The sequence below is a fragment of the Adiantum capillus-veneris genome, chromosome 1, assembly GCF_014529385.1.
Source record: "Adiantum capillus-veneris isolate H3 chromosome 1, ASM1452938v2, whole genome shotgun sequence".
Taxonomy (NCBI): Eukaryota; Viridiplantae; Streptophyta; class Polypodiopsida; order Polypodiales; family Pteridaceae; genus Adiantum; species Adiantum capillus-veneris.
In genome coordinates, this window is record NC_140931.1 from 67,380,035 (window position 1) to 67,405,949 (window position 25,915).

The 25,915-nt window shown below is 46.8% G+C and overlaps 1 protein-coding gene across 2 annotated transcripts in view; it reads left to right on the top strand.

Moving 5' to 3' along the window:
* The first annotated feature begins 345 nt into the window (after positions 1-345).
* Positions 346-25,915, top strand: part of LOC147464924 (binding protein) — a 35,351-nt gene continuing 9,781 nt past the window's right edge. Inside the window, exons 1-15 of one of the 2 annotated variants that reach the window (XM_086517097.1) lie at positions 346-503; positions 647-917; positions 1,202-1,283; positions 1,412-1,676; positions 1,761-1,918; positions 2,002-3,229; positions 3,377-3,568; positions 3,642-4,271; positions 4,385-4,561; positions 4,663-4,730; positions 4,803-5,125; positions 5,204-5,322; positions 5,497-5,554; positions 5,648-5,799; positions 5,893-6,582. In XM_086517097.1, coding sequence (XP_086373223.1) covers positions 761-917; positions 1,202-1,283; positions 1,412-1,676; positions 1,761-1,918; positions 2,002-3,229; positions 3,377-3,568; positions 3,642-4,271; positions 4,385-4,561; positions 4,663-4,730; positions 4,803-5,125; positions 5,204-5,322; positions 5,497-5,554; positions 5,648-5,799; positions 5,893-6,582 — 4,299 coding nt within the window. In that variant the 5' untranslated portion in view covers positions 346-503; positions 647-760. Of the gene's footprint in view, positions 504-527; positions 918-1,201; positions 1,284-1,411; positions 1,677-1,760; positions 1,919-2,001; positions 3,230-3,376; positions 3,569-3,641; positions 4,272-4,384; positions 4,562-4,662; positions 4,731-4,802; positions 5,126-5,203; positions 5,323-5,496; positions 5,555-5,647; positions 5,800-5,892; positions 6,583-25,915 lie in introns of those variants that run through there. The other variant, XM_086517099.1, reaches the window with a different exon arrangement.

The window sequence follows — 25,915 nt, forward strand, 5'->3', positions numbered from 1 at the left end:
GGGTAACCATAAGGTCAATGGTTTTCCAACTCTTGTTGCCACTGTCCCAAAAGTGCTCAAGTCAGTTCAGACCCTTATTATTCAGCTTCTTGGCTGTCTCAATCCAATAGGGAGTTTGTGGCAGATCCACAACATTGGAGAGCCAAGGGGACCAATGTAGGATGGAGTTCTTGAAGTATCTGGCTTCTTCCCCCCACCTTAAGACTCCTGCTGCTCTATTGCATTTTCTTACCAATTCTCCTGAGCTGCCTCCTAGTCTTAAAGTAGACCACGCGAGCTAGTGTTTTAAAATACTAGTGTGGCTTTTTTGTTTTCTCTCTCATAGCCTTATGTAGGCCATAGTGAGCTTGTTTCGTTGCTTTTCCACATTTTCCCTCCCAAAGTCAGCATTCAAAAATTTAAATGAGCCGGAAATTATAGACGTTTAATGTCCGTGGAGCCCGAGCTTGCAGTGATGCTGTCTTCCCCTCTCTCAGGCGAGAAGTTTTCGGAAAAAAATACAGGTAACTCATTGCCCTGCTTCAAAAATTCGCTCATTTCTTAACTCGCCTTTCCGTTTTTGGGGCACATGGACCTCCGGATCACAGAGATGGAGATATTTTCGCAAACCCAACTTAGAGAAAACTTTCAATTGCTCCATCTGCAGGCTTTCGGCTCTGAATGGTAAAGATCGGAGCTTCTCTCATGAACCTGGAACAGCTGAATTAAGGCAGTGTATACGCACTCAAGCCCACTGCGAGGCTTTTGGTTGTCTGCAATCATGCAAGCTAGCTATAGTTCAGCTCCTCCTTTTGTTGTTCCTCTCTCACTCAGAGAACTTGAGATTCCCCCAGAAGATGACGGGCATCGACTCTTTTCTCATAAGGTTGTCGACATTGAGGCTTTGCAGTCTGAAGAGGTTGAACAGCTAATAAAAGGTACTCAAAAGCCCTGGCAAAACGTTGTACGAATTTCCCCTCACTTGTGATTACTGAATATTTGAAAGAGGTCTCTAACAAAAGTGTCCAGTAACTTCAAGTTTCTGGTCTTTGACCTGAATGCATGTTTGGGTAGCCTGTTTTCCTCTTATTGCAGTGTGAAGCAAGGATTATCTTGGTTGTGTGGGCTTGAACACGATCCATTCAAGGATCTTACTTATGTTCATGTGAATGTGACCAAGCTAGGTTACATAACTCACTCTTCTGCCCTTATTCCTACATAGGTTTGGCATTTGATCTGGCCGACAAAGAAGTTCTTTGTGTTGAAGAGCAGGACATTTTCGATAATATTTACTCTCTGGTGAGGTAAGTAGAAACTTTTGATCCTTTTGAAACAGCATCAATTTTTGTTTATTGTTAGGCAAGTGCCTTTGTGGCTGATTCTGACAAAGTGCTCGGCTATTACTTATGAAATATATTTTGTTAACATGCAGGGGCTTTTCATCGTTGGAGCCTGCAATGAGAGGAGCCTTGATTGAAAGCCTTAGCTCAAATTTCAGTGTGCTGCTTCCAAACATCACTTCTTTGTTGAAGTCTGCCCAAGATGCTTCAACTGATGCCTCCTCGTTGGGAGGTCACTTAAATTCGCATAGAAATGCTTTCAGGATTTACTCTTATTTCATTCAGAGCATAGCTTTTGTAGAAGAAGCAGGAGCAGATATGGAGAAAGAAAAGCCAGTTGCACGTGGAACTGCAAAGGTGGCATGAAGAGCTATGTGCTTGGCCAGAAAAAAAAACAATGTGAATGCTGGGCTGATATTAACTATTTTGTGATGCATACAGGCTAGACCAAACCGTAAGAAGCATTTACCAAAACCATGGGATTGGGAAGCTCAAAGAGCCAGAATTATCCGCCTCCTTGCTGCAGCTTTAGAAGAAGACTTGAAGCAGCTTTTTGGGGCAGCACAACCTGAGGAAACTTTACTTGCCTATATTGCTAAGTCAGTACCCTAGAACATTTGCTTGTTAAGATTTCTATGTAACAACTGTATACTTATACTTTGCTCCGATTTGTGATATTTAGGGGGGCTTTTTCTCTATTGGCAGACCCTGCAATTGTAAAAGATAAGGACACCATGGATGCTATATACTCTTTGATTGGATCTTGCTCTACCAAATACCATTATGTTGCCCAGTCTACAGCATCAATACTTCACCTCCTTCACAAACATGAGCACTTACCAGTACATCTAGCAGAGGCTGTAGCTTTTGCAGAGAAGAAATATCATGATGGGAGCCTAGCAATAGCTCTTATAAGAGAAATAGGGAGATTGAATCCAAAGGACTATGCCCGTGATGGTGTAGGAGCAGATAATGTAGGAAAATTCCTTGTGGAACTTGCAGAACGGCTGCCAAGGCTTGTCACAACAAATGTAGGAGTGTTGATGCCTCATTTTGGTGGTGAATCATACAAAATACGCAGTGCTTTAATTTCAGTGTTTGGTAAGTTGGTTTCAAAAGCATCAAAAGAAGTAGATATAAATAGTGCTAGTGAGACAAGTCGCCTACGTAGCAAACAGGCTATGATCGATGTTATGATGGAAAGAAGCAGGGACGTGTCTGCCTATACAAGGAGCAAGGTTTTGCAAACATGGGCAGAGCTTTGTGAAGAGCATGCTCTTTCTATTGGATTATGGAATCAAGTTGCTGACATGGCATCTGGGCGGCTGGAAGACAAAGCTGCAATTGTCCGAAAGAGTGCCCTGCAGCTACTTGCCACTCTCTTACAATACAACCCTTTTGGGCCTCAGCTTCGTACAGCTGCTTTTGAGGCTACTCTTGAGAAGTATAAAACACAATTAGAAAGTATGAGCTCACAGTCTCAAGTGGATGATGCTGCAGTAACAATCAAGAGTACTTTAGACTCCAATGAAATGCCAGAAGCGAATGCTGTCCACCAGGAGAGAGAGAAAGAAGTTACTGTGCCTGATGCAGATCAGTGTCCAGATGCCATGCAGTCAAATGTGGAGTCAGTGAATGAAGATAGTGGCCCATCCCAATCAGTGGATCAGACTCAGCCTTGCTTACAAACATCTGATGTGGGAGGATTAGAACAAACCCGGGCACTTGTTGCATCATTGGAAGCAGGCTTATACTTCACAAAGTGTGCTGCATCAACCATGCCCATCCTCATTCAGTTACTTGCATCCTCTAATGCAAGCGATGTGGAATATACCATTCAGCTGCTTATGTGTGCCCGACAATTCAATGTTGATGGGGCGGAGTCTTGTCTGCGAAAAATGCTCCCTTTAGTAAGATAATTCTGCAGTCATGCTTTTTTTGTCTCAGTTACTGAATTATCTGAATCTTTTGCAGTGTCCTATCTTAATTATAATCACAGTTTGTAAGTCAGAATAGAAAACTTAACATGGGCGCATTTCTCTTCATCACCTGTCCAGATATTTTCTCAAGAAAAAGCAATTCATGATGCTGTTGAAGCAGCATTTTACACTATATATGTGAAAAAGAACTCATTTGAGACAGCTATGAATCTTATTAACCTTACAGTGGAAGCCAGTATTGGAGATCTTGCATCAATGGAGCAGATAGTGGGAACTTTGGTCACAAAAGGGGATGTTTCTCAAAATGCGGTGATGTACCTTTAATTGTCTTTAATGCATGGTATCCAACAATAAGTCTCTTAGACTGAGTTGCTTTGTTTAGGTGTTGGCTTTGTGGGATTTCTTTACCTTCAATGCCCCTGGTGCAACCATAGAGCAAAGTCGTGGAGCGCTGGTTGTATTGGCAATGGTTGCTAAATCTTCTCCAAAAATACTGTATTCACACTTGCAGAATGTTGTCGATATTGGGTTTGGTCGCTGGGCCAAAGAAGACATGCTGCTAGCGAGGACTGCCTGTAATATCATTCAACAGCTTTCAGGAGAAAATAATACTTCACTTCTTTCCAGTCATAAGGTGTTCAACAATTTGACAAATGTGATCATCACATCAGGGCTTCCTGAAGAGAGTTGGTATGCAACAGCTGAGCAGGCAGTCAATGCCATTTATTTGCTGCATCCGATGCCAGAAGCATTCGCATCTAACCTTTTACGAAGATTCCACTCATCTTTGCTCAGTGTCAGTCACATGCAAAATGAAGGAGAGGAAAGAGATGCAGAGTGTGCAGTCTCTGTAAATTCACTAAGCAGATTCCTTTTCCTTGTGGGTCACATCGCCTTGAAGCATTTTGTCTACATTGAATCTTGTGTTCGCAAAATCCGCAAGCAAAAGAATGATAAAGAGAGAGCAGCAGCTCAGAGTCAGGATTGTGAGATGCAAAACGATGTGAATAAGGTAGTATTCTTCTACAACGGAGCAGATATTTGATCACCAAGTCTCATGACATAACTGCTATTTTGTTGTTTTTAAGTCTATTAGTTTCACCCTCCTGTTTGTCATGTCTGCAGGAGGAAAATATAAATGCTGAGCTGGGAGTGGCTGCATCAGAAGATGTCAGAATTGATATCCTTCATGAGAGAACAGAGAAGGATATTCTCTCTGGAGGGCAATCCAGAAAATTTTTGATTGGTTCCTGTGCTCCATTAGTTGCAAAAGTGGCCAGGAACTTCACCCTCTTGCAAGCGGTATTTAATGTGTACAAATTCTCATAACAAGAGGCTATAGGTGTTTTGATCACAGCATGTTGTTCAGGGTCTCTTATCTCAATGTTGTTTGATATGAGCAGTATCCATTACTCCAATCTTCCACGATGCTGGCTCTGTGCAAGCTGATGGTACTTGATGCAGATTTCTGGTAAGCTCAGTATGCTTATACTTAATGTCAAGGAGCTTGCGAGGTACTGATATGCTTGACCTGTTTTCTCAGTGAACAAAACTTACAACTTTTGTTCACAGTAGCTCAAAATGCAGACGACGAGACAGTTCGTTCAAACTCTATAATAGCCCTTGGGGATCTTACAGTGAGGTTCCCAAATCTTCTTGAACCATGGACTGAACATGTCTATGCCCGCCTTCATGATAAGTCCCAGTCAGTAAGAAAGAATGCCGTCTTGGTTCTGTCGCACCTTATACTGAATGACATGATGAAAGTGAAGGGTCATATCACAGAAATGACCCTGCGGTTAGAAGACACAGATTTGAGCATTTCTAACTCTGTCAAGCTTTTCTTTCACGAGCTTTCAAAGAAAGGTATTCAAGCGTGAAGTTTGTGGTCTACTTTATTCTATGGCTTACATGAGCTGTGAATTGAATAGTGTCTTGGAACAGGAAACAATCCCATATACAATCTTCTGCCTGATATTCTTAGTCGCCTTTCCAGCATGAACGATCTTCAGCAAGAAACATTTAACAATATCATGCAGTTTCTTATTGGCTCCATTAAGAAGGTAAGCCTGCTTTGTGCCATATCTTGTCTCATTGAATTTTCCTGGATAAGTGGTAGAAAAATTTCTGAATTTGGTTCTCTATGAGTTTGACATTGGATCTTGAGAGTTGAGAAGAGGATGATGGCCTCTAATAACATTTAGGTACTTGATACAAAATGGGTTGCTTGTGAGCAGGACAAACAAATGGAAGGATTGATTGAGAAACTTTGCCACAGATTTTCTGGCACTGCAGGTCGAATACTCTTGATCATGGATTTCCTTTGTACTCAAAATAATTGCTTGCTGCAGCTAAACTCCTAATACAAAATTTTGTATCCTATTACAGAGCCAAAGCAGTGGCAAAATATTGCCTACTGCCTTTCACAGCTAACATATACTGATAAGGGCATAAAAAAGCTTGCCGATCTGTTGAAGAGCTATCAACATGCACTAGCTGTAGAAGAAGTATTGAATCACTTTAAGGTGATAGTGACAAAGGTAAGTCTATTTCTCAACTGCTGATTCATCAAGCCACTTTTTTGAGCTACAAAGAACTTGCACTGAGATGTGCTGTACAAAAACCCTGGGCAGGCCAAGAAGTTTGCAAAAGCAGAGGTAAAAGCTACCATTGATGAACTTGAGCAAAAAATTATTGAATGTCATGAAGAAAGGAAAGACCAGGAGGCAACGATGCACAATGCTTTATCTCATCTAGCAGCTCAAGCCCAAACCAAACAACTCCTTCCCTCAGATGAGGTTGATATATGTGGGGCAAGTGAAGCCACTGCCACTGGTTCAGAGAATGCTGGTCAGTCTACTATTAGCAGCAATTCGATACAAAATGTCAATGGGGGCGAGACCAACAAGGAAGAGCTTCAAGATAATCCCACACCACAAGCTGTAGAAGAGGAAGCTGATGCTTGCAAGGATCTGGATGCTAATAAAGACTTGGATCAACATGTGTCTCCTCCAGAAGAATCTGATGCTTGCATGGATGTGGTCACTGATAAAGACCTGGACCAACATATGTCTGACAATGGAGAAATTAATCAACCAGAACTGCTAGTAAACTCAGATTTGCAGGTCGTTAAGAAAGAGATTGATGTTCCACTGAATGGTGATGATTTGAACCCTGATGGAGGTAAAAGCAGGAACACAGATGCTCGAAACTCAATCCAGGTTGGTGATGATGGAGATATGAGCAAGCAAGTGTTGAGGGAAAACGTGAAGACAAAAGCAGTTGAAAACAGCAAATCAAGAGCTGCCCAGAAGGATGTGAAGGTATCATAAGAGAGAGAGAGAGAGAGAGAGAGAGAGAGAGAGAGAGAGAGAGAGAGAGAGAGAGAGAGAGAGAGAGAGAGAGAGAGAGAGAGAGAGAGAGAGAAGAAATGAAATGAAATGTTATATTAACGTCTTCAAAAGGCCAAAGTGACCTATGAGACCAGAAAGTTACAAGGTGGTGGATCTGATACAAAGTCAGAGTAACAAAATAACAACAGTACAAAACAAAGATATATACTATGGGATCCTAGATTGGTCGATGTGAACTAAGCAAAAATGGGCGGCTTGTGGGATAGCTGAATCACAGGAGATCTAGCATCGGTTGTTGGCGGATCTCATCAATCTCCTCCATGGTTAGTAGTCTGACCAAGCGTCGTGCATGCCTGGCCAAAGTGCTCCGAATCTTCTGACGTAGCCTCCGTCGATGTTGTGTAGTCCTCCGCAGTCGTGAGCGCCTGGATTTCCCCAGTTCAGTTGCTCGGTCGATCAGTGTGCCTCTGGTGTGAGACGAGGGGGAGCTCTGCTGTGGGAGTGGCTCTTGCGGCTGTCCCGTGTCTGCTCTGAAGAAGTCTGTGATCCGTCTTTGAGACTGGCTAGCCTCGCCATTCATCAGGCTATCTCTGTGTCTGCGCAGCTCGAGCAAGAACAAACCCAGGCATCTCTGATCCTCGTATCCCATGACTCTTGAGAGTAACAAGCAATGGAAGCGGCCTCGTATCTCGTAGTAGATGGGGCAGCGGCATGTATAATGCAACTCTGTCTCAGGCTCTATGTCACACAAGGGGCATGTCCTGGCCTTTGTTGGTACTCCGTTGTATCTCCCAGTCTCAATCCGCAGCTGGTGAGAAGATGTGCGTAACTGGCCAATAGCACATCATATCCCATGAGACAAGTGGGTATCCATGTATCTGGGTCTCGTCACGAAACCATCCTCCGTAAGCTGGAGAAGATGGTCTCTGTAGAAAGCCATCTTCGTGCCTAATTCCTGTGTTGGTTGTATCCATGTCCTCCTGGTGTTTAGCTGGGTCAGGTCTTGGCGGATGAGCTTGGTGATCTCTGACTGTGTAAGAGTGAGAGATGGTGCATCCAATGAATACTGGAATGGTGGCAGCCTGTCTATGCTGAACCCATGCGCTTGAAACCATGATGTCATCTCCCCATACCAGCATGTTGTATCTCCTTGTATGGCTAACTGTCGAGAGGACTCAAGTGCTATGTGAGCATATCTGTCTCTAGGAAGTTCCCATGTGCAGTTTATGAAGGAGACTGATTTGGTGAGCGCCTCCACCACTAGTGGGGGGGCCGCTAGCTCTGCTCACATAATGGCCCGTGGTACTGATGCCTTGGCTATAATGAGCCGCGAGATCATAGAGACGAGAGGTTTCTCCATGTTTCCCCATCCGTCTGTGCGACCCGGCCTCCCGCGGTGATCCAATGAAGGTCCCCATATCTCAGCTCCATAGAGCAATGTTGAAGCCACCAAAGTGTCAAAGAGCCAGAGCTTCGTCCGGGGCTCCTGAAACTAACCTGCGAACACATCTTCTCCAATCTACCCAATGCTGCGTGGGCTCTAGTCTATTGCTAATTGGACTATTTTTTTAATTTTTAATGATTAATTTCTTTTTCTAGGATATTTTATTGTGTACACTAAGAATTGTTAAAAGATTGTAGCTACAAGAAATGCCATCAAGAACGGACAACTCTGATGTGTCATTTGATGGGTGACGATAAACATCGCGAAGGAGTTTCCGTAAGTTCGGTGGAAAGGGCCGGGTTACGAGTGCCCCTGATGCGTCACATGATGGGTGACGGGTGCATCAGAAAGGGGGCATTCCGTAGGCTGAGGAGGAAATCCGAACTGAGTAAGAAAATACGCATAAGAACGCAAGCACAAGAATAAAGATGGGTTCAAAGAAGCTTTTTACGAAAAGCAAGAACATTCGCGGGAGGGCAGATGCTTTCCCGCGAGGAATTTATGTCTGCATTGCATCTGTGCCGTGTTTTGCACACGGGGACGCTTGGAGTGTGTTCGTGTAGCATTGTTTTCACTAACGGAGTGGTTTTTAAAAGTTTGAACAGGTTCACCCTTTATTTTAAAAGTGGCCAGCCACTTTTAAGTGGCCGGTCCCTTTTATTAATAAAATAAAGCAGCCCCAAACCTTACGTAAAAAACCTACGCAAGCTGTACGGATGGGCTGAAAACAACGATCTCTCTCTCTCTCCTCGCTCTAGAAGCGCCAGAGCTTTTGCTTTTGTGCCCTATTCCTGCCGGGTGCCAAGGCCTATAAAGAGGCAGGTAGCGTTCAGCTTTTAGGGAGATCGCAAGGAGTAGTAGGAAGTGCCAGCGCTGAGGTTTTGGAGCAAAGTGTGGCGACGGGAATTTGCGAGGGTTCGTGTGACGACAGAGTACGGAGGTCGTTTGTCCGAGCGAGGAGCGACAGGTATAAGTTGTCGATACGCATTGCAAGTTGTTGCTTTGTGTAGTTGTTGCTTTGTGTAGTTGTTTTTGCAGGAATCCTCCCTTACGGGAAGTACGACCTTTGCGTCTAAGTCCCTCACGGGAAGTACGGCTTCGCGCCTAAGTCCCTTACGGGAAAGTACGGCCTCGTGCCTAAGTCCTTTACGGGAAAGAACGACCTTCGGATCTAAGATTAGAACGGAGGGGTTTCCTCGAGTTCTTGTGCTTGTATACGACTCTCCCTGAATAAAGAATACTCTTGACGGGGGGGGGGGACCAACCCATCTTTTGGTCCCCAATACTGTGTCGATCTTCTCCCTTCTCTCACATTTGCAAAGTATTTATTTTTCAGATTTCTAAGTGCTCGTGTACGCTCCCGTTTTGTGACAGTGGTATCAGAGCTCGGACTCCTCTCTTTCTCTGCAAAGAAGGACGATTCTGGGAAGAACGGGAAGAACCATGTCGAGTCAAGGGAGAAGCGTTGAAGAGGAGCTTCAACAAGTGCGAGCTCAGCTTGCGGATTTGCAACAAGTCTTACTATTGCAAGATGTCCAAAAGCTCTTGGGCGGAATGAAGAGAACGAATGGAACCGATGCAGCCGGGCATCCAGACCACACTGTTGGCGTGAGACCACAGGAGGAAAGAGAAGAAGAACGTGCCGAGGTGCACGAAGGATCTTCGGATCGCAATGAACGGCCAACTCCAAGGAAAGGCCAGGAAAAAGCGCTCTCTTTGCCAGACGAGAGCAAGGACATCTCTATCTCATCTCCATCTTACTCTCCTGATTATACTTCTACTTCTCAATCTTCTCGCCAAAAGAAGGAAGCCGCTACTACTACTACCTTACATCAACCTAAAGATAAGCCCCGATTCAAGAAGCATGGTCGTAAGTCTCATCATCGCATGAGAGTCTTCAAATCGGGCGACAAGGACATCAAGTTCGAAACCTACAACGGACAGAGAGATATCTCCAAAGCACTGTCCTTCATCAGACAATTTGAAGTCGCCTTTACCAATTGGCACTTCACAGAAAGATCCAAATTGCGCCATGTGGGGATGCACCTCAAGGAAACGGCAAGTAATTGGTGGTTAGCCAAGATTCTGGAAGGTTCTCAGGCCAGAACTTGGGAGAGATTCAAATCTGAATCTTATGAACAGTTTCTTCCGCCTGACTTCGAGCAGGACATACGAAAGGAATGGGATTGGCTCGCCCAGAAGGAACATGAGAGAGTAATGACCTATGTGGACAAGTATTGGTCGGTTCTTCTGAAGGTCACTCCCTTCATGAAGATTGCCGACGAGGAAAAGAAACGAAAGTTCCAAGCGGGTCTCCAATCGCAGCTTCGAAAGAGTATGAAGGTGTATCCGCATGACACTCTTCAGAGGATGATGGAGTCAGCAATCATTGCTGAGGATTTGCACTCAACTGGGACGCCCAGAAAAATGGAGCATAGCACTTACCGTGCGAGACAAAGAGGGGTCTACGATGACCAAGGGGGCCAAGGAAGGAAACGTCCTCCATCTAGGGACTATAATCATTCTAAGAAGCCAGAGGGCAATGGCAAGCGAACTAAGTATCTCTCTCCTACTCAACTTCAAACTTTCAGAGAGGAAGGAAGATGCTTCTACTGTGGTGAGAAAGGACATATGAAACCGGATTGCCCGCTAAAGCAGCAATGGCAAGAACACGCCCCTACGAGGCAAGATAAAGCAAGGAAGGAACCCGCTCCACCAAGCTCGAACTCAATTCCAGATGTTCAAGGAAACACAGAAACGGAGAAAGGGAAGCGTCAGCTTCTGAAGGGCTGGGGGTCTTTGAACAACCAGCGAGTACTGATTCTTTATGATCCGATCCACAGATAACCTCATCTCCCTTGATACTGCGGAACGTTTGTGCCTCACACCGGCTCAGCTTGGCACACCGGTTACATCCGGATCGGCATTCGAGGGGTTGACAACCAATGCAACTCCCGTGCAAGGACAGCTCAATCTTCGGATTGGCGAGTACAAGGACCGCGAATCATTTTTGATGGCACCCATCGAGGGATGTGATATCATCTTGGGTATGCCATGGCACTTCCACATGACACCTGTCCCCGATTATGTGGAAAAGACCCTCACTTTTGATCATGGGGGTAAGAAAATAAAGATTCATGCTGATGTAGGAGATAGGCATTTCCCAATTGTAAGTCATATCTCCATTAAGAAAGAAATGAAGAAGTGTGTTTCTGCTTACTTGATTTTTGCACGTGAGAAGGATAAAACTAGTGGGGATTCATTCTCTAGTCTGGAAATTAAGCGTTTTCAATTTATTGAAAAGTACAAAGATTGTTTCACGGAAACACTCCCTGATGAACTACCTCCGGTACGCTCGGAAGATCATCGCATAGATCTCATACCGGGTAGCTCGCCTCCCAATCAACCCCCTTATCGGGTGAGTCTTGCTCAGCAAGAGGAAATTTTGAAGCAAGTCAACGAGCTTCTAGAGAAAGGGTTAGTACGGCCAAGTGCTTCACCCTACCGCTCTCCATTTCTACTGGTGCAGAAGAAAGATGGCACGTTTCGAATGTGCATAGACTATAGGTCTTTAAACAAGATCACGGTCAAGAATCGCTTTTCGATCCCTCGGATTGATGATATACTTGATAAGTTGCAGGGTGCAAGTGTCTTTAGTCGCATAGACTTGAAGAGTGGGTATCATTAGATACGGATCGCCCCTGAGGATGTCCATAAGACTGCTTTCCGCACAACCTTTGGACTATATGAATTTTTGGTAATGCCTTTCGGCTTGACCAATGCTCCTGCGACGTTCAATCGCATGATGGACCGCATTTTCAGCCCGTATCGAGCTTTTACGGGAGTATTCTTTGATGACATACTCATCTTCTCTAAGTCAGAAGAGGAACATCGGAAGCGCTTGGACCTAGTGTTTCAAGAATTGCGAAAGCATGAGTTGCATGTGAATGCAAAGAAGAGCGAGTTCTTTCTCTCAGAGATACACTATCTCGGCCATATAGTCTCTCACAATCAAGTGAGTATGGATCTTGCCAAGATCCGAGTGGTAGAAGATTGGCCTATTCCCACTACGGTACATGATGTACGTAGCTTCCTGGGATTATGCTCGTATTATCGAAGGTTTGTCCGAGGATTTGCCCATGTAGCAGGACCACTTCATGATTTGACAAAGAAGAAGATTCCTTTCAGATGGGGATCGAGACAACAAGGAGCTTTTGATCGGCTCAAGTACTTGCTAAGCCATGGACCTATTTTGATAGTGCCTGACTTAAGGAAACCATTTGAGGTTCACTGCGATGCTTCAGGCGATTGCATCGGAGTAGTGTTAAACCAAGAAGACCATGCAGTGGCCTACGAAAGCAGACGGCTTAAGGATGCAGAGCTGCATGCATCAATCTACGAAAAGGAACTTACGCCTGTGATTCACGCCTTATCCAACTGGAAGCACTATCTTCTAGGAGCGGATTTTGTGATCAAGACTGATCACCAGAGTTTGCGGTATTTTCTTACGCAAAGGAAACTATCTGAGAAGCAAATGAGATGGGCAAATTTTTTGTCTATGTTTCACTTCCAGATCTTTCACACGGCTGGGAGTAAGAATGTGGTCGCGGATGCATTGTCTAGGCGGCCAAGGGTGAACGCTATCACTTCGGTGTATCACCAAGAATTAGAAGCACTACCGGATTTGTATCCGAATGATCCAGACTTCTCCACCGTTTGGGGAAAGCTACATCGTGGAGAGAATGAGTTTCCCTATTCCATTCGGGACGGTTATCTCTACCACCATCAGGCCATATGTGTGGCGGAACCAATAAGAAAGAAGATCATGGATGAAGCACACGCTTCGCCTTATGCGGGTCATCGGGGTATTCTCCCTACGACCTTAGCAATGGAAAGATATTTCTTTTGGCCTAGCCTTAAAGCAAACATTGATAAGTATGTCAGGGAATGCTTGGTTTGCCAAAAAGTGAAGTATGATCGGCATAAGACGCCTGGGTTGCTACAACCATTGCCTGTGCCTAATGAACCTTGGGAAAGTATTGCCATGGACTTCATCATGGACCTCCCTAGAACTCAAACTAGAAATGACGCGATCTGGACCATTGTGGACAGGTTTAGCAAGCAAGCACACTTTATACCAGTCAAGAAAACGATCAAAGCAGATCATATGGCTAGGGTCTTTCTGGCACAGATCTTTAAGCATCATGGAATGCCTAAGTCTATTGTGAGTGATTGAGATCCTCGCATGACAGGAAATTTTTGGCGTGCCTTGATGGATAATCTTGGTACGAAGTTGAATTTTTCATGTGCCTACCATCCTCAAACGAACGGGCAAAGTGAAATAGCCAATTCCACAGTATTGGATATGTTAAAAGCTTATGTGTCAGAACGGCAATCTGACTGGGAGAAATATTTGCCCCTTGTCGAGTATGCGTATAACAATACCATACACTCATCGACGAGGAAAGCACCTTTTGAGATTCTCTATGGTAAGCCTTTGCTTCCACCGATCCTTTTAACTAAGGATAAGATCTTTGCAGCAGATGAATTTGTTTGGGATTTGGACACAGCCTACGGGCAAGTTAGGAGAGCTATTCTACGCTCTCAGGAAAAGCATAAGAAAGCTACATACAAGCACATGAGGAATCTAGACTTAACAGTCGGACAGTTAGTCTTACTCAAGTTTGAGAAGGCAAGACTTAAGAAACAAGCGTCTCATAAGGGGAAGGTGGTAAAACTTTCTACCCGTTATTATGGGCCGTTTAAGATCACTAAGCAAGTGAATGATGTCACATTCCGATTAGAGCTACCGCCTAATTGGAGGATCCATAATGCTTTCCATGTCAGTTTACTTCGGCTGTATGTGGGGCCGCCTCCGAGTCAGCCTAGTGCTGAGGAACCTCCTGAGGTTGAGGAAACAGAAGAAATACTCCAACCGGAGCAGATAGTAAGTCATCAGGAGCGGCCCCTCAAGTCCGGAAAAATAACACAGAAGTATTTGGTTAAGTTTAAGAACTATTCGAATCTAGATGCTCAGTGGATGACGCAGGAGGAATAAGCAGCTTATCCCGAGATACTAGAGGTATATGGCCAAGCACTACAGTTGAGGTCAACTGTTTAGAAGCCAGAGGGATGTTGCTAATTGGACTATTTTCTTATTTTTAATGATTAATTTCTTTTTCTAGGATATTTTATTGTGTACACTAAGAACTGTTAAAAGATTGTAGTTACAAGAAATGCCATCAAGAACAGACAACTCTGATGTGTCATTTGATGGGTGACGGTAAACATCGCGAAGGAGTTTCCGTAAGTTCGGTGGAAAGGGCCAGGTTACGAGTGCCCTTGATGCGTCACATGATGGGTGACGGGTGCATTAGAAAGGGGGCATTCCGTAAGCTGAGGAGGAAATCCGAACTGAGTAAGAAAATACGCGTAAGAACGCAAGCACAAGAATAAAGATGGGTTCAAAGAAGCTTTTTACGAAAAGCAAGAACATTCGCGGGAGGGCAGATGCTTTCCCGCGAGGAATTTATGTCTGCATTGCATCTGTGCGGTGTTCTGCACCCGGGGACGCCTGGAATGTGTTCGTGTAGCATTGTTTTCACTAACGGAGTGGTTTTTAAAAGTTTGAACAGGTTCACACTTTATTTTATAAGTGGCCGGCCACTTTTAAGTGACCGGTCCCTTTTATTAATAAAATAAAGCAGCCCCAAATCCTTACGTAAAAAACCTACGCAAGCTGTATGGATGGGCTGAAAACAACGATCTCTCTCTCTCCTCTCTCTAGAAGCGCCAGAGCTTTTGCTTTTGTGCCCTATTCCCGTCGGGTGCCAAGGCCTATAAAGAGGCAGGTAGCGTTCAGCTTTTAGGGAGATCGCAAGGAGTAGCAAGAAGTGCTAGCGTTGAGGTTTTGGAGCAAAGTGTGGCGACGGGAATCTGCGAGGGTTCGTGTGACGACGGAGTACGGAGGTCGTTTGTCCGAGCGAGGAGCGACAGGTATAAGTTGTCGATACGCACTGCAAGTTGTTGCTTTGTGTAGTTGTTTTTGCAGGAATCCTCCCTCACGGGAAGTCCCTCACGGGAAGTACGACCTTTGCGTCTAAGTCCCTCACGGGAAGTACGGCTTCGTGCCTAAGTCCCTTACGGGAAAGTACGGCCTCGTGCCTAAGTCCTTTACGGGAAAGAACGACCTTCGGGTCTAAGATTACAGAACGGAGGGGTTTCCTCGGGTTCTTGTGCTTGTATACGACTCTCCTTGAATAAAAAATACTCTTGACGGGGGGGGGGACCAGCCCATCTTCTGATCCCCAATAATGTGTCGATCTTCTCCCTTCTCTCACATTTGCAAAGTATTTATTTTTCAGATTTCTAAGTGCTCGTGTACGCTCCCGTTTTGTGACATAGTCAGTCTGGTCTCTGCTGCTCTTCTGAGTGAGAATGTAGGTCCGCTAAAAACCACTCTAAGGTAAGTGTAAGCATTTGTGTACTCCACAGTCTCCTGGCCGTATGTGAATGTAGGTGTTGACCTCCTGATCCACTGTGGGGTGGTATTAAACACCATAACCTTGGTTTTACCAAGGTTGACAGACAAACCACTTTCGTGGGCAAACATATACAAAGCATCCAATTGACGTTGCATTCCCTCGGGGGATTCGGAGATCAACACTATATCATCAGCATATAACAAAAGTGAAATCCATGTCCTTGCCAACTGTGAACCTCTATCCCCATTGCTCTCAATGTAGTCAGAAACCTCATCCACATACATACCGAAAAGAGTAGGAGAGAGCGGGCAGCCCTGCTTCACCCCAATAGTGGAGTGAACCGGTGTAGAACGTCCCTCCGGGGTGCGTACATCAGTGTAACAGGGAATGGGTGGAACACAGCCCAAACGTTCCGAAACGGCGTTCTGAACGAGTCTCGTTCCTGAAACGGATTCGGGAACGGAACGCCGTTCCGGAGTGGGGTGTAACCGGAATGGTGTTCCCGAATGGGGGGGAACGGGGTTGAACATGAGGTGGAACGGTGGAACGTTGGGCGGGACGAGTAAAAGTAGGCATTTGGGGTTGTTTGGGGGACATATTTGGGCCAGTTTGAGGGCAGGTTTTGGGGGTAGTTTGGGGGCTGTTTAGGAGTTGATTCGGGACTAAGCTGAATGGAGGTAATTCAAACCTTACTTTAGTCGACCGTTCCGGCCCCGTTCCCGTTCTGGCCCTCCCTCCTCCTCCCTGTTCCCATCCCATTCCGGACCCTCCCGTTCCCGTTCCAGGTAACTATGGCGTACATGCCCTACTACTGATCTGTACAATGCCATGATCCCCCAAATGAGCTCTGTGGGTACTCCCATTTCCTGTAATCTGCGCATCAATCTAGCTCTGGGTATTGTGTCAAAAGCTTTACGGAAGTCCACAAAGCTACAATAGATCCGTCTCCCATGAGATATGCCTTCCTCGATGATGGCCGTGAGTGTCAAGACATGGTCAAGAGTAGAGAAGCCTCTCCTGAACCCTGCTTGCCCAGTTGCACGCATTCCTTCCCTCTCTGCCCATCTACTCAGATGTTGCTCAAGAATGGATGCATACAACCGTGCCAGTGTGTGCCCAATCATAATAGTGCGATAATTCCCAGGCTCCATGGGGTCTCGTGACTTGAAGATAGGTACGATCGTAGATAGGCTCCAAGTGTCCGGTAGGCCCTCACACATGGCACGATTAAACATAACTGCTAGAAGCTCTGCTAGTAGGTCTTTGGCATGCATGAAATGCTCAGCGACTAAGCCATCATGATCATATGCTCTCCCAATCCTCATCCTGTCAATAGCTTTCTTCACCATCTCAACGGTGAAAAAAACACATGTGTGTGGGCATGGATCGGGGGGGTTGGGGAGGGGCGGCTGTCCAAGTACTGTGTACTGACCCCAGGTCTGTGGAGGAAATAGCAGGGGGGGGGGGGGATTGCTCATGAAAGAGCCGCCACGCCTCACGCGAGTCCTGACTCAAGAATAGCTGATATAGATCCTGCTCGAGTCGAGCCAAAAAAGCACTCTTCTTCCGCCGCACCAGGCGTCGGAAGTCAATATGTGACTGTCTGTGAGTGACGTCCCCCAAAAGCACCTCCCTCTGAAGTCTGGCTCTAGTCTGGCGGCACTCCTCATCGTACGAGCTGTTTTGAGGCATGCTCCCTGATCGGCGGCTCTGCTCAAGCTGGGTGTGTGGGTATGCTTGTGTTGCTGCATCATGTAATGTTTGTGTCAGTATAGTAGTTAGCTCCTCCAGAGGTCTCGCCCCGGGTCCTCAATGCATAGGCGTTTGTAGATCCCGTCCAGGTATACAGAATCCGTCTCCTGTGTGAATGTGTAGCGAGTAGGGACTGCTACCTGTGGCGTGTGTGCTACACTGAACTGGAAGGAGATGGTCATCGAAACCAGAGCATGATCCACTGCCACCCCTATCGGTCTGGGCCCAACTGTGAGATCCTGGATACTAGAGATGAGATTCGGTTGTGTCATGACATAGTCCACTGTGCTGGCTCCATGTCTGTGTGGGAAGCATGTAAAACCTCCCGTATAGCAGGAAATCTTTGTAGGCCGTTCAAGATGGCCAATCCATGTGCGGTGCCCATGTCTATCAGGTGTCGCCCATACTCAGTATATTCCACATCGTGTGATAGTCTGGACAGTCCCGTCTCTACAACATCTAGCTCTCTTAGCATCTCCTCTGAAGTATCATAAAACACTGCCTGGTGATGGGCAATCCTAGCATTGAAGTCCCCTAGGATGATAATGTCACCATCCCTAGAGAACTCCCATATGTCATCATCCAAAATAGAGAAAGGGGACTGTCCTCTGGGTGATGCATAAACTGATGTACTCGGGGAAAGTAGCAAATAGCTAGGTAGAGATATCTGCCTGTCTCTGCTTTTAATCTCACCCACATGTACCTAGCCTGCTCATCCCTGCGAGCTATATGTATCAGTGGCTGCAGATTCTCTCTAAATAACACTGCCACTCCCCCTGAGCCCCGCCCTCTGTGCTCTGAGCGTGTCTCCTGTCTGTAAGCTGTCTCCCACCTGTATCCACTGATGTGGGGCATGGATTGCCCAGGGGCTTGGTGTGTCTCAGAGTAAAAGATGATGTCTCTTCCAGTAAAGCTATCCTCAAAAGCACCCACATCAAGACGCATAGATCCATTACAGTTCCAAGCAGCCACTTTGAGTGTGGTCCCATAAGTCTCGCACCGTCATGTGGAGCGTCGCTCCAGTATTACCACTTTTCTATCTCGGTAAAAGGCAATCTTGCCTTTTCCCCTTGCCGCTCCAATCTCCGGTATTACTTCCTGCATATGAGTGATCTGCGAGAGGGTGAGATCAGCCCCGAGAAAGATGCCAGTCTCTTTAAGAGTTGGTCTTTTCTTCAAGAAGGACTTCTTCGCTTCCATGGAGGGAAAACGGAGGATGAATGCTCTTTCTTTTGAGGTTTCTCCACTTCTTCCATTTTTCTTTATGTTGCCCACTCTCCATGCCCTTGTGTGCGTCGGCTCATGAACCCCCATCAAGGCTGTGAGTTCTTTTACTTCTTCGTCCACATTGCCTTTGTCTTTAAGACCGCAAATTCTCACATGTAAAGTGCATACCCGTCTTCTTTGCTCCTCCTCTAGTGTCTGATTAATGATAGTGGGTGTGGACGTGGGCGTTATCTCCTTGCCTTTTCCTTTCTTGGCCACCTTGATCCATTTCTCGGCTTCATCCGCCTTCTGTTGAGTTTTGGTAAGAACATCCACCCAAGAAGTCGTCATTTCTTTGTGTTGCTCTTCTCCCTCTTTGATGGCCCGTACTTGCTCCTTGATCGTGTTGATTTCTTCGATTACTGAGGGTTGCAGTTCGCCCTCTTCCAGTGTGTTTCTTGATCGTGCTTCGGCAAGATCTTTCTTGAGTGACGGAATCTCTTCCTCTTGAGTCGTCACTCGGTCTTCTGGCGTACTTATCTTGCTCTCTTGGTTCAACACGCGTCCTTCGAGCATGTTTATTGTGCTAAAGAGATTGCGGTTCATCTTGGTAATGATCTTCGTCATTTCCTCTTTGCACTTTTGAATGGCATCCTCTAGGGGGTCGGCTTTATCGTTCAGCTTCCTCATGCTTGATCGCCGTCCGCAAAGGAGTCACTAAACGTACGTGTGCACTCACACTAGCAGCGGGCGCGGTAGCTGGGCGAGTGGGGGAGCGTGAGGAGGTATGGCAAGGGAGGGGTAGCGATAGAGTACAGACGAGAGAGAGAGAGAGAGAGAGAGAGAGAGAGAGAGAGAGAGAGAGAGAGAGAGAGAGAGAGAGAGAGAGAGAGAGAGAGAGAGAGAGAGAGAGAGAGAGAGAGAGAATGAAATGAAATGAAATGTTATATTAACGTCTTCAAAAGGCCAAAGTGACCTATGAGACCTAAAAGTTACAATGTGGTGGATCTGATACAAAGTCTGAGTAACAAAAGTAACAAAATGAAATGAAAATGACAATGACAATATGACAAAATGACTAAATGACTACTATGGAATCCTAAACTCCAAGGTGTGAACTAATCAGCTAGCTGGGATAGCTAAAATCACAAGAGATCCAGCATCGGTCGCTGGCGGATCTCATCAATCTCCTCCATGGTCAGTAGTCTGACCGGGCGTCGTGCATGTCGGGCCAAAGTGATCTGAATCCTTTGATGCAGCCTCCGTCGATGCTGTGTAGTCCTCCGTAGTCGCGAGCGTCTGGATCTCCCCAGCTCGGTCGCCCGATCGATCAGTGTGCCTCTGGTGTGAGGCGGCGAGCTCTGCTGTGGTAGTAACTCCTCCGGGTGTCTAGTGTCTGCTCTAAAGAAGTCTGTGATCTGTCTCTGATGCTGGCTAGCCTCTCCTCTCATCAGGCTCTCTCTGTGTCTGCGCAGCTCGAGCAAAAACAAACCCAAGCATCTTTGATCCTCGTACCGCATGACTCTGGAGAGTGGTCCAAAGCCCTCCTGAACAAGCAGTGGAAGCGGCCTCGTATCTCGTAATAGACGGGGCAGTGGCATGTGTAGTGCAACTCTGTCTCAGGCTCTATGTCACATAGGGGGCATGTCGTGGCCTCTGCTGGTACTCCGCTGTATCTCCCAGTCTCGATCCGTAGCTGGTGTGAAGATGTGCGTATCTGGCCAATAGCACATCGGACCCCATGAGACAAGTGGGTGTCCATGTACCTGGGCCTCGTCACAAAATCGTCCTCCGTAAGCTGGAGAAGATGCTCTCTGTAGAAAGCCATCTTCGTGCCCAGCTCCTGGGTTGGCTGTATCCATGTCCTCCTCGTGTCTAGCTGAGTCAGGTCCTGGCGGATGAGCTTGGTGATCTCGGACTGTGTAAGAGTCAGAGAGGGTGCATCCAGTGAGTACTGGAAAGGAGGCAAACTGTCTATGCTGAACCCATGTGCTTGAAACCATGATGTCATCTCCCCATACCAGCTTGCTGTATCTCCCTGCATGGCTAACTGTTGAGAGGACTCAAGTGCAAGGCGGGCATATCTGTCTCTGGGAAGTTCCCACACGCGGTGTATGAAGGAAACAGATTTGGTGAGCGCCTCAACCACTAGTGGGGGGGCAGCTAGCTCTGCTCGGACAATGGCACGTGGTACAGAAGCCTTGGCTCTAATGAGCCGCGAGATCATAGAGACCAGAGGCTTCTCCATGTCCCCCCATCCATCAGTGCGGCCTGTCCTCCCGTGGTGATCCAATGAAGGTCCCCAAATCTCAGCTCCATAAAGCAATGCAGAAGCCACCAGAGTGTCAAAGAGCCAGAGCTTCGTCCGAGGCTCCTGAAACTGAACCTGTGAACACATCCTTTCCAATCTACCCAGTGTTGCTTGGGCTCTGGTCAATCTAGTCTCTGCTGCCCTCCTCAATGAAAATGCTGGCCCACTAAAAACCACTCCAAGGTAAGTATAAGCATCTGAATACTCCACTGTCTCCTAGTCGTATGTGAATGCGGGCGCTGACCTCCTGATCCACTGTGGGGTGGTATTAAATACCATGACCTTGGTTTTACCAAGGTTGACGGACAAACCACTTTCCTGGGCAAACCTATGCAAAGCATCCAAGTGACGTTGCATCCCCTCCGGAGAGTCGGAGATCAACACAATATCATCAGCATATAACAATAGTGGAATCCATGTCCCTGCCAGTTGCACACCTCTATCACCATCTCTCTCAATGTAGTCAGAAACCTCATCCACATACATACCAAATAGAGTAGGAGAGAGCGGGCAACCCTGCTTCACCCCAATAGTGGAGTGAACCGGTGTGGATAGACCCTTTGAGGTGCGTACATGCCCCACTACTGACCTGTATAATGCCATGACTCCCCAAATGAGCTCTGTGGGTACTCCCATCTGTTGTGGCGCGAGGGGAGGTGGGACTGCAGGAGTGGCGCGGCGGGGAGCAGGGGCAGCGCGTGAGCAGGGGCGGGGCTGCAGGCGAAGCGCGAGGGGGGGGGCGGGGGGGGGGGGGGGTTGCAGAGGCAGCACGACGGAGAGAGAGAGAGAGAGAGAGAGAGAGAGAGAGAGAGAGAGAGAGAGAGAGAGAGAGAGAGAGAGAGAGAGAGAGAGAGAGAGAGAGATGAAATGAAATGATATGTTGACGTCTTCAAAAGGCCAAAATGACCTATGAGACCAAACTGTTACAAACTGGTGAATCTTATACCATGTCTGGGTACAAAAAAGAGGTACTAAGAATAAGTGGTACTATCTAGTTGTGTGGGGGATGTGTGATCATTGATACCATAGGTTCCCAATACAAGAGGGTGATACAATGGGTGATGAATCCATCCTCATATGTACTCTGGGTGTCAAGCCAGGATGGCTCGAATCCTCTGCTCCTGATAGTTCATGACTTTGGAGAGAGGTCCGAAGCCTTCTCCGAATAGACAGTGGAACCGACCCCATATCTCGTAATACACTGTGCATTGACATATATAATGCATCTCCATCTCTGGCTCTTTATGGCATAGGCAGCATATCTTGTTGGCTGCTCGTATCCCTCTGAATCTACCAGTCTCAATCTCAAGCTCGTGCGAGGAAGTCCGTATCTGACCGATAGCACATCGTAAGTAACCCATGAGATACATGTGTATCTATATAGTTGGATCGGATCACAAACCCATCCTCTATGAGTTGGAGAAGATGCTCTCTATAGAAAGCCATCTTCGTGCCCAATTTTTGTGTTGGCTCTATCCATGTCCTCCTGGTGTCCAACCGGGTCAGGCCCTGGAGGCTGGCGAATGAGTCTAGTAATCTCCACCCTCATGAGAGACAACAATGGTGCATCAAGGGAGTATTGGAAGGAAGATAGTCTGTCCATGTTGAAGCCACGTATCTGGAACCATGATGACATTTGTGCATACCAGCATGATGTGTCCCCTTGTAAAGCTAACTATTTAGAGGACTCGAGAGCCAATCTGGCATATCTGTCTCTGGTAGTATCCCATAAGCTGTGCATAAAGGGACTAATTTGGTAAGCGCCTCTATCTCCATACGGGGGGCTACTAACTCAGCTCTGATGATCTTGTGCGGCACGGAGGCCTTGGCTTTAATGAGCGGAGAGATCATAGATATCAAGGGCCTCTCCATACCTCTCTGACCATCTTGACCCACAGAGGGTCCCCAAACTTGAACCCCATAGAGCATAGCTGAAGCTACCAAGGTATCGAAGAGCCAGAGCTTTGTTCGGGGTTCCTAGAATTGCACTTGCAAACACATCCTCTCCAATCTTCCCAAGGCCGCATACGCTATGGTCAATCTAGTCTTTGTTGCTCTCTTCAAGGAAAACCTTGGCCCAGTGAAGACTACCCCCAGATAGATGTATGCATCGTGTACTCCACAGTCTCTTGACCATAAGTGAATGTGGATGCTGATCTCCCGATCCATTGCGGTGTGGTGTTAAATACCATAGCCTTGTTTTTATCAAGGTTTCAGACAATCCACTATCCTCTGTAAAGCTATGTAATGCATCCAAATATCGCTGCATACCCTCCGGTGAGTTAGAGATCAACACAATATCATCAGCATATAACAACAATGGAATCCATGTCCCTACTAGTTGGGCACCTCTGTTACCTTCTTTGTCAATGTAGTCAGAAACCTCATCCATATACATATCAAATAAGGTAGGAGACAATGGATAACCTTGTTTCACTCCAATAGTGGAGTGAACCCAATCAGATATCCCCTTTGGAGTGTGCACATGTCCCATCACTTATCTGTATAGAGTCATGATTTTCCATATTAACTCATTGGGCACTCCCATCCATAGTTACATGGGACGGCGGGTCGGGGTCGGGAACGGGGTCGAGACGGCAAAAGTCAGGAAACGGGGACGGGGGTCGGAACGGCAAAAAAAAAAGAGAGTTTTTTTGGCATTTTTTGACCTACACACATGCCACACACATAGAGCATCACTTTGACCATAAATTTACACTAAATAGACCAAAGAACACGAGTCATATAGGCTGAAATGTGCTAATAAAACATCGATGATCGACGGATACAAAATGAGAAGTGCATGCCACAAGGGCTCAAGAGTCAAAAAGCCTAAAGGACTTAGGACAAGCCTGAGGCCTCAAGGATAACAAAAAGTACAAAGGGCTATGTAGTAGGTAGAGTCGTAGACTCGAGAGTCGAGTGATCAATGATCATCAAACTCAAGAAGTGCTCGCCTGCTGAATCTCCACATCGTCGTCGTAGTCGAGGTCGTCAACAACGTATGAGGGCTCCGGCTCGGGAGGCTCGCATTGAGGCTCGAAATCCTCCTCTAGCTCCTCCAAAAGAGTATCGGCCATAGATGGATTCTCTTGTGCCATCTCCCACTCAGTGAAAGGATCTGCCTTGTGTGTGACGCTCTTGGCAAGCATGCGCAAGTTAGCGCTCACAAACACCAAATCATTGGCCCTCTGAACGCCAAGGCGATTCCTCTTCTTAGAGGCAATGTGGCTGTACACACTCCATAGTTGCTCCAAGCAACTAGTGGTACATGCTTGGCTAAGGACACGAACAGCCAAGCGCTGCAAATGTGGGCCATCTCCTCCATAGTCCTCCCACCACAAAACCGAGCCAATCTTGTTGCGATCAAGCTGTGCATCTACACATCCATAGGAGCCCTTCTTTTGCCTGTAGTTGAGTAGCTCGTCTCTAATCTTGCGCCTAATGTCACTGCTAGGCTCAAGGCGCTCCAATGCAAGCCGCCATCCTTTGCTCACCTCCTTGTCGGTCTCTTGACGCCTTCCTTGAAACTTAGGGTCAAGCACATAAGCTGCCGCATGAAGTGGAGAGTAGTATCCATTCCACCTCGACTCACACAAGCCATGAATCTCCGCATACTGAACAGGGTCAGGCACAAGCTTCTCAAGTGCCTCTATCATCCGATCCATGGCTTCGTAGACTTTGCCAATGCATGGCTGCAAGCCATCCACCACTCGAAGTAGGTGTAGAATAGGCTTGACCATGGCGTCAAGAGTCTTCACCTCTTCCCACCAAGCGGCGTCGTCGGCCCATTCTCGGCATTTCAATCCTACTGCTGATGTAGACTCCGGCATGGCCTGGAACTCATCACTGAGAAAGAGGCCCCTTAAGGCTCCGCCACATGTAGACAAGCGGCCTAGCATAAGCCAATTGAATGCAAATCTTGTCTCTGAATATTTGAGCAAAGACAAGTGGCTCCTCTTTGAGAATTCATGGCGCACTTTTTGATGGTTGAGCACAAAGGAGACAATTCGAGAGGCGTCACCAATGGTGGGTGAAATCCATGACAAGTTCCCTATGTCCTTGAGGAGGTTATTGAGGCAATGCGCCATGCAAAATGTGACATGGATGCTGGGATACATGCCCTCAATGATAGCTCCGGCTGCCCTATTTGACGCCTCTCCATCTGCAACCATACAAAGGACATTCTCCGGACCGGTGATCTCTATGGTGCTTGTCCACTCTGCAGCAAGCATCTCGGCGGCCTTGCCACTATCGGATGCATCATGTGACTCCACAAAGTACATCTCCCCCCGAGAGTAGGCCACCACCCCGTGGATGGACCGCTTGCGGGTGTCGCTCCATCCATCTACAAGAAGAGAGACGCCATTGGTCCCCCACAAATCCTTTGTTGCTTGGGCCGCTTGCTCCACGGCAAGCTTCTCTTTGTCAAGGAGGGTGGTGCGAAGCCTCTCCGATGAAGGTGGCACATAAGAGGAGCCATATTCCCCTATTTTCGTAACCATGGTTCGAAAGTATGGAGACCTATCCACACAAAATAGAGCATGTTGCGTTAGTATGGAGAGTCGAGAAATTATAACCCATTATGAATACAAAATGGAAGATTGCAATGTGCATATGCCAAGGGAAACTCACCGCGAAGCATGGAAGGCAATGTGGTCGTGGAAGAAGAATCGGGCAACCGACCTATCTACCTCTTCCTTCAATTTAGGATTCCAATTTTCGTTGAGAGTGGTTTGGCGATGCGGAAGGGAAGAGGACGGTGTAGATCCATGGCTCTTGAAGGTTCGAGAGATGTCGTCAAGGTTGGCTTCCCTTTGCTCTCGCGGTGTCGCCGTGGCGGAGGGATCAACGGCAACAAAACGGCCCCTCTTGGCCGCTTCCGCAACCTCATACACCGTGAGTTTCTCAAGAAGATCCAACCTCTTCTCGGGAGCTACATGAGGGCAAAACTTCACCTCGTGACCGGGTTCATGAAGAAGATGGGCTCGCACTTTGTTTGAACCACCCGATCTCTTGTATGGACATAGCTTGCACGTCCATGGTCTTGCACCGCCACCTTTGCCACGCGAGCTAAAGTCGACTTCATCCCACCACGACCACGTT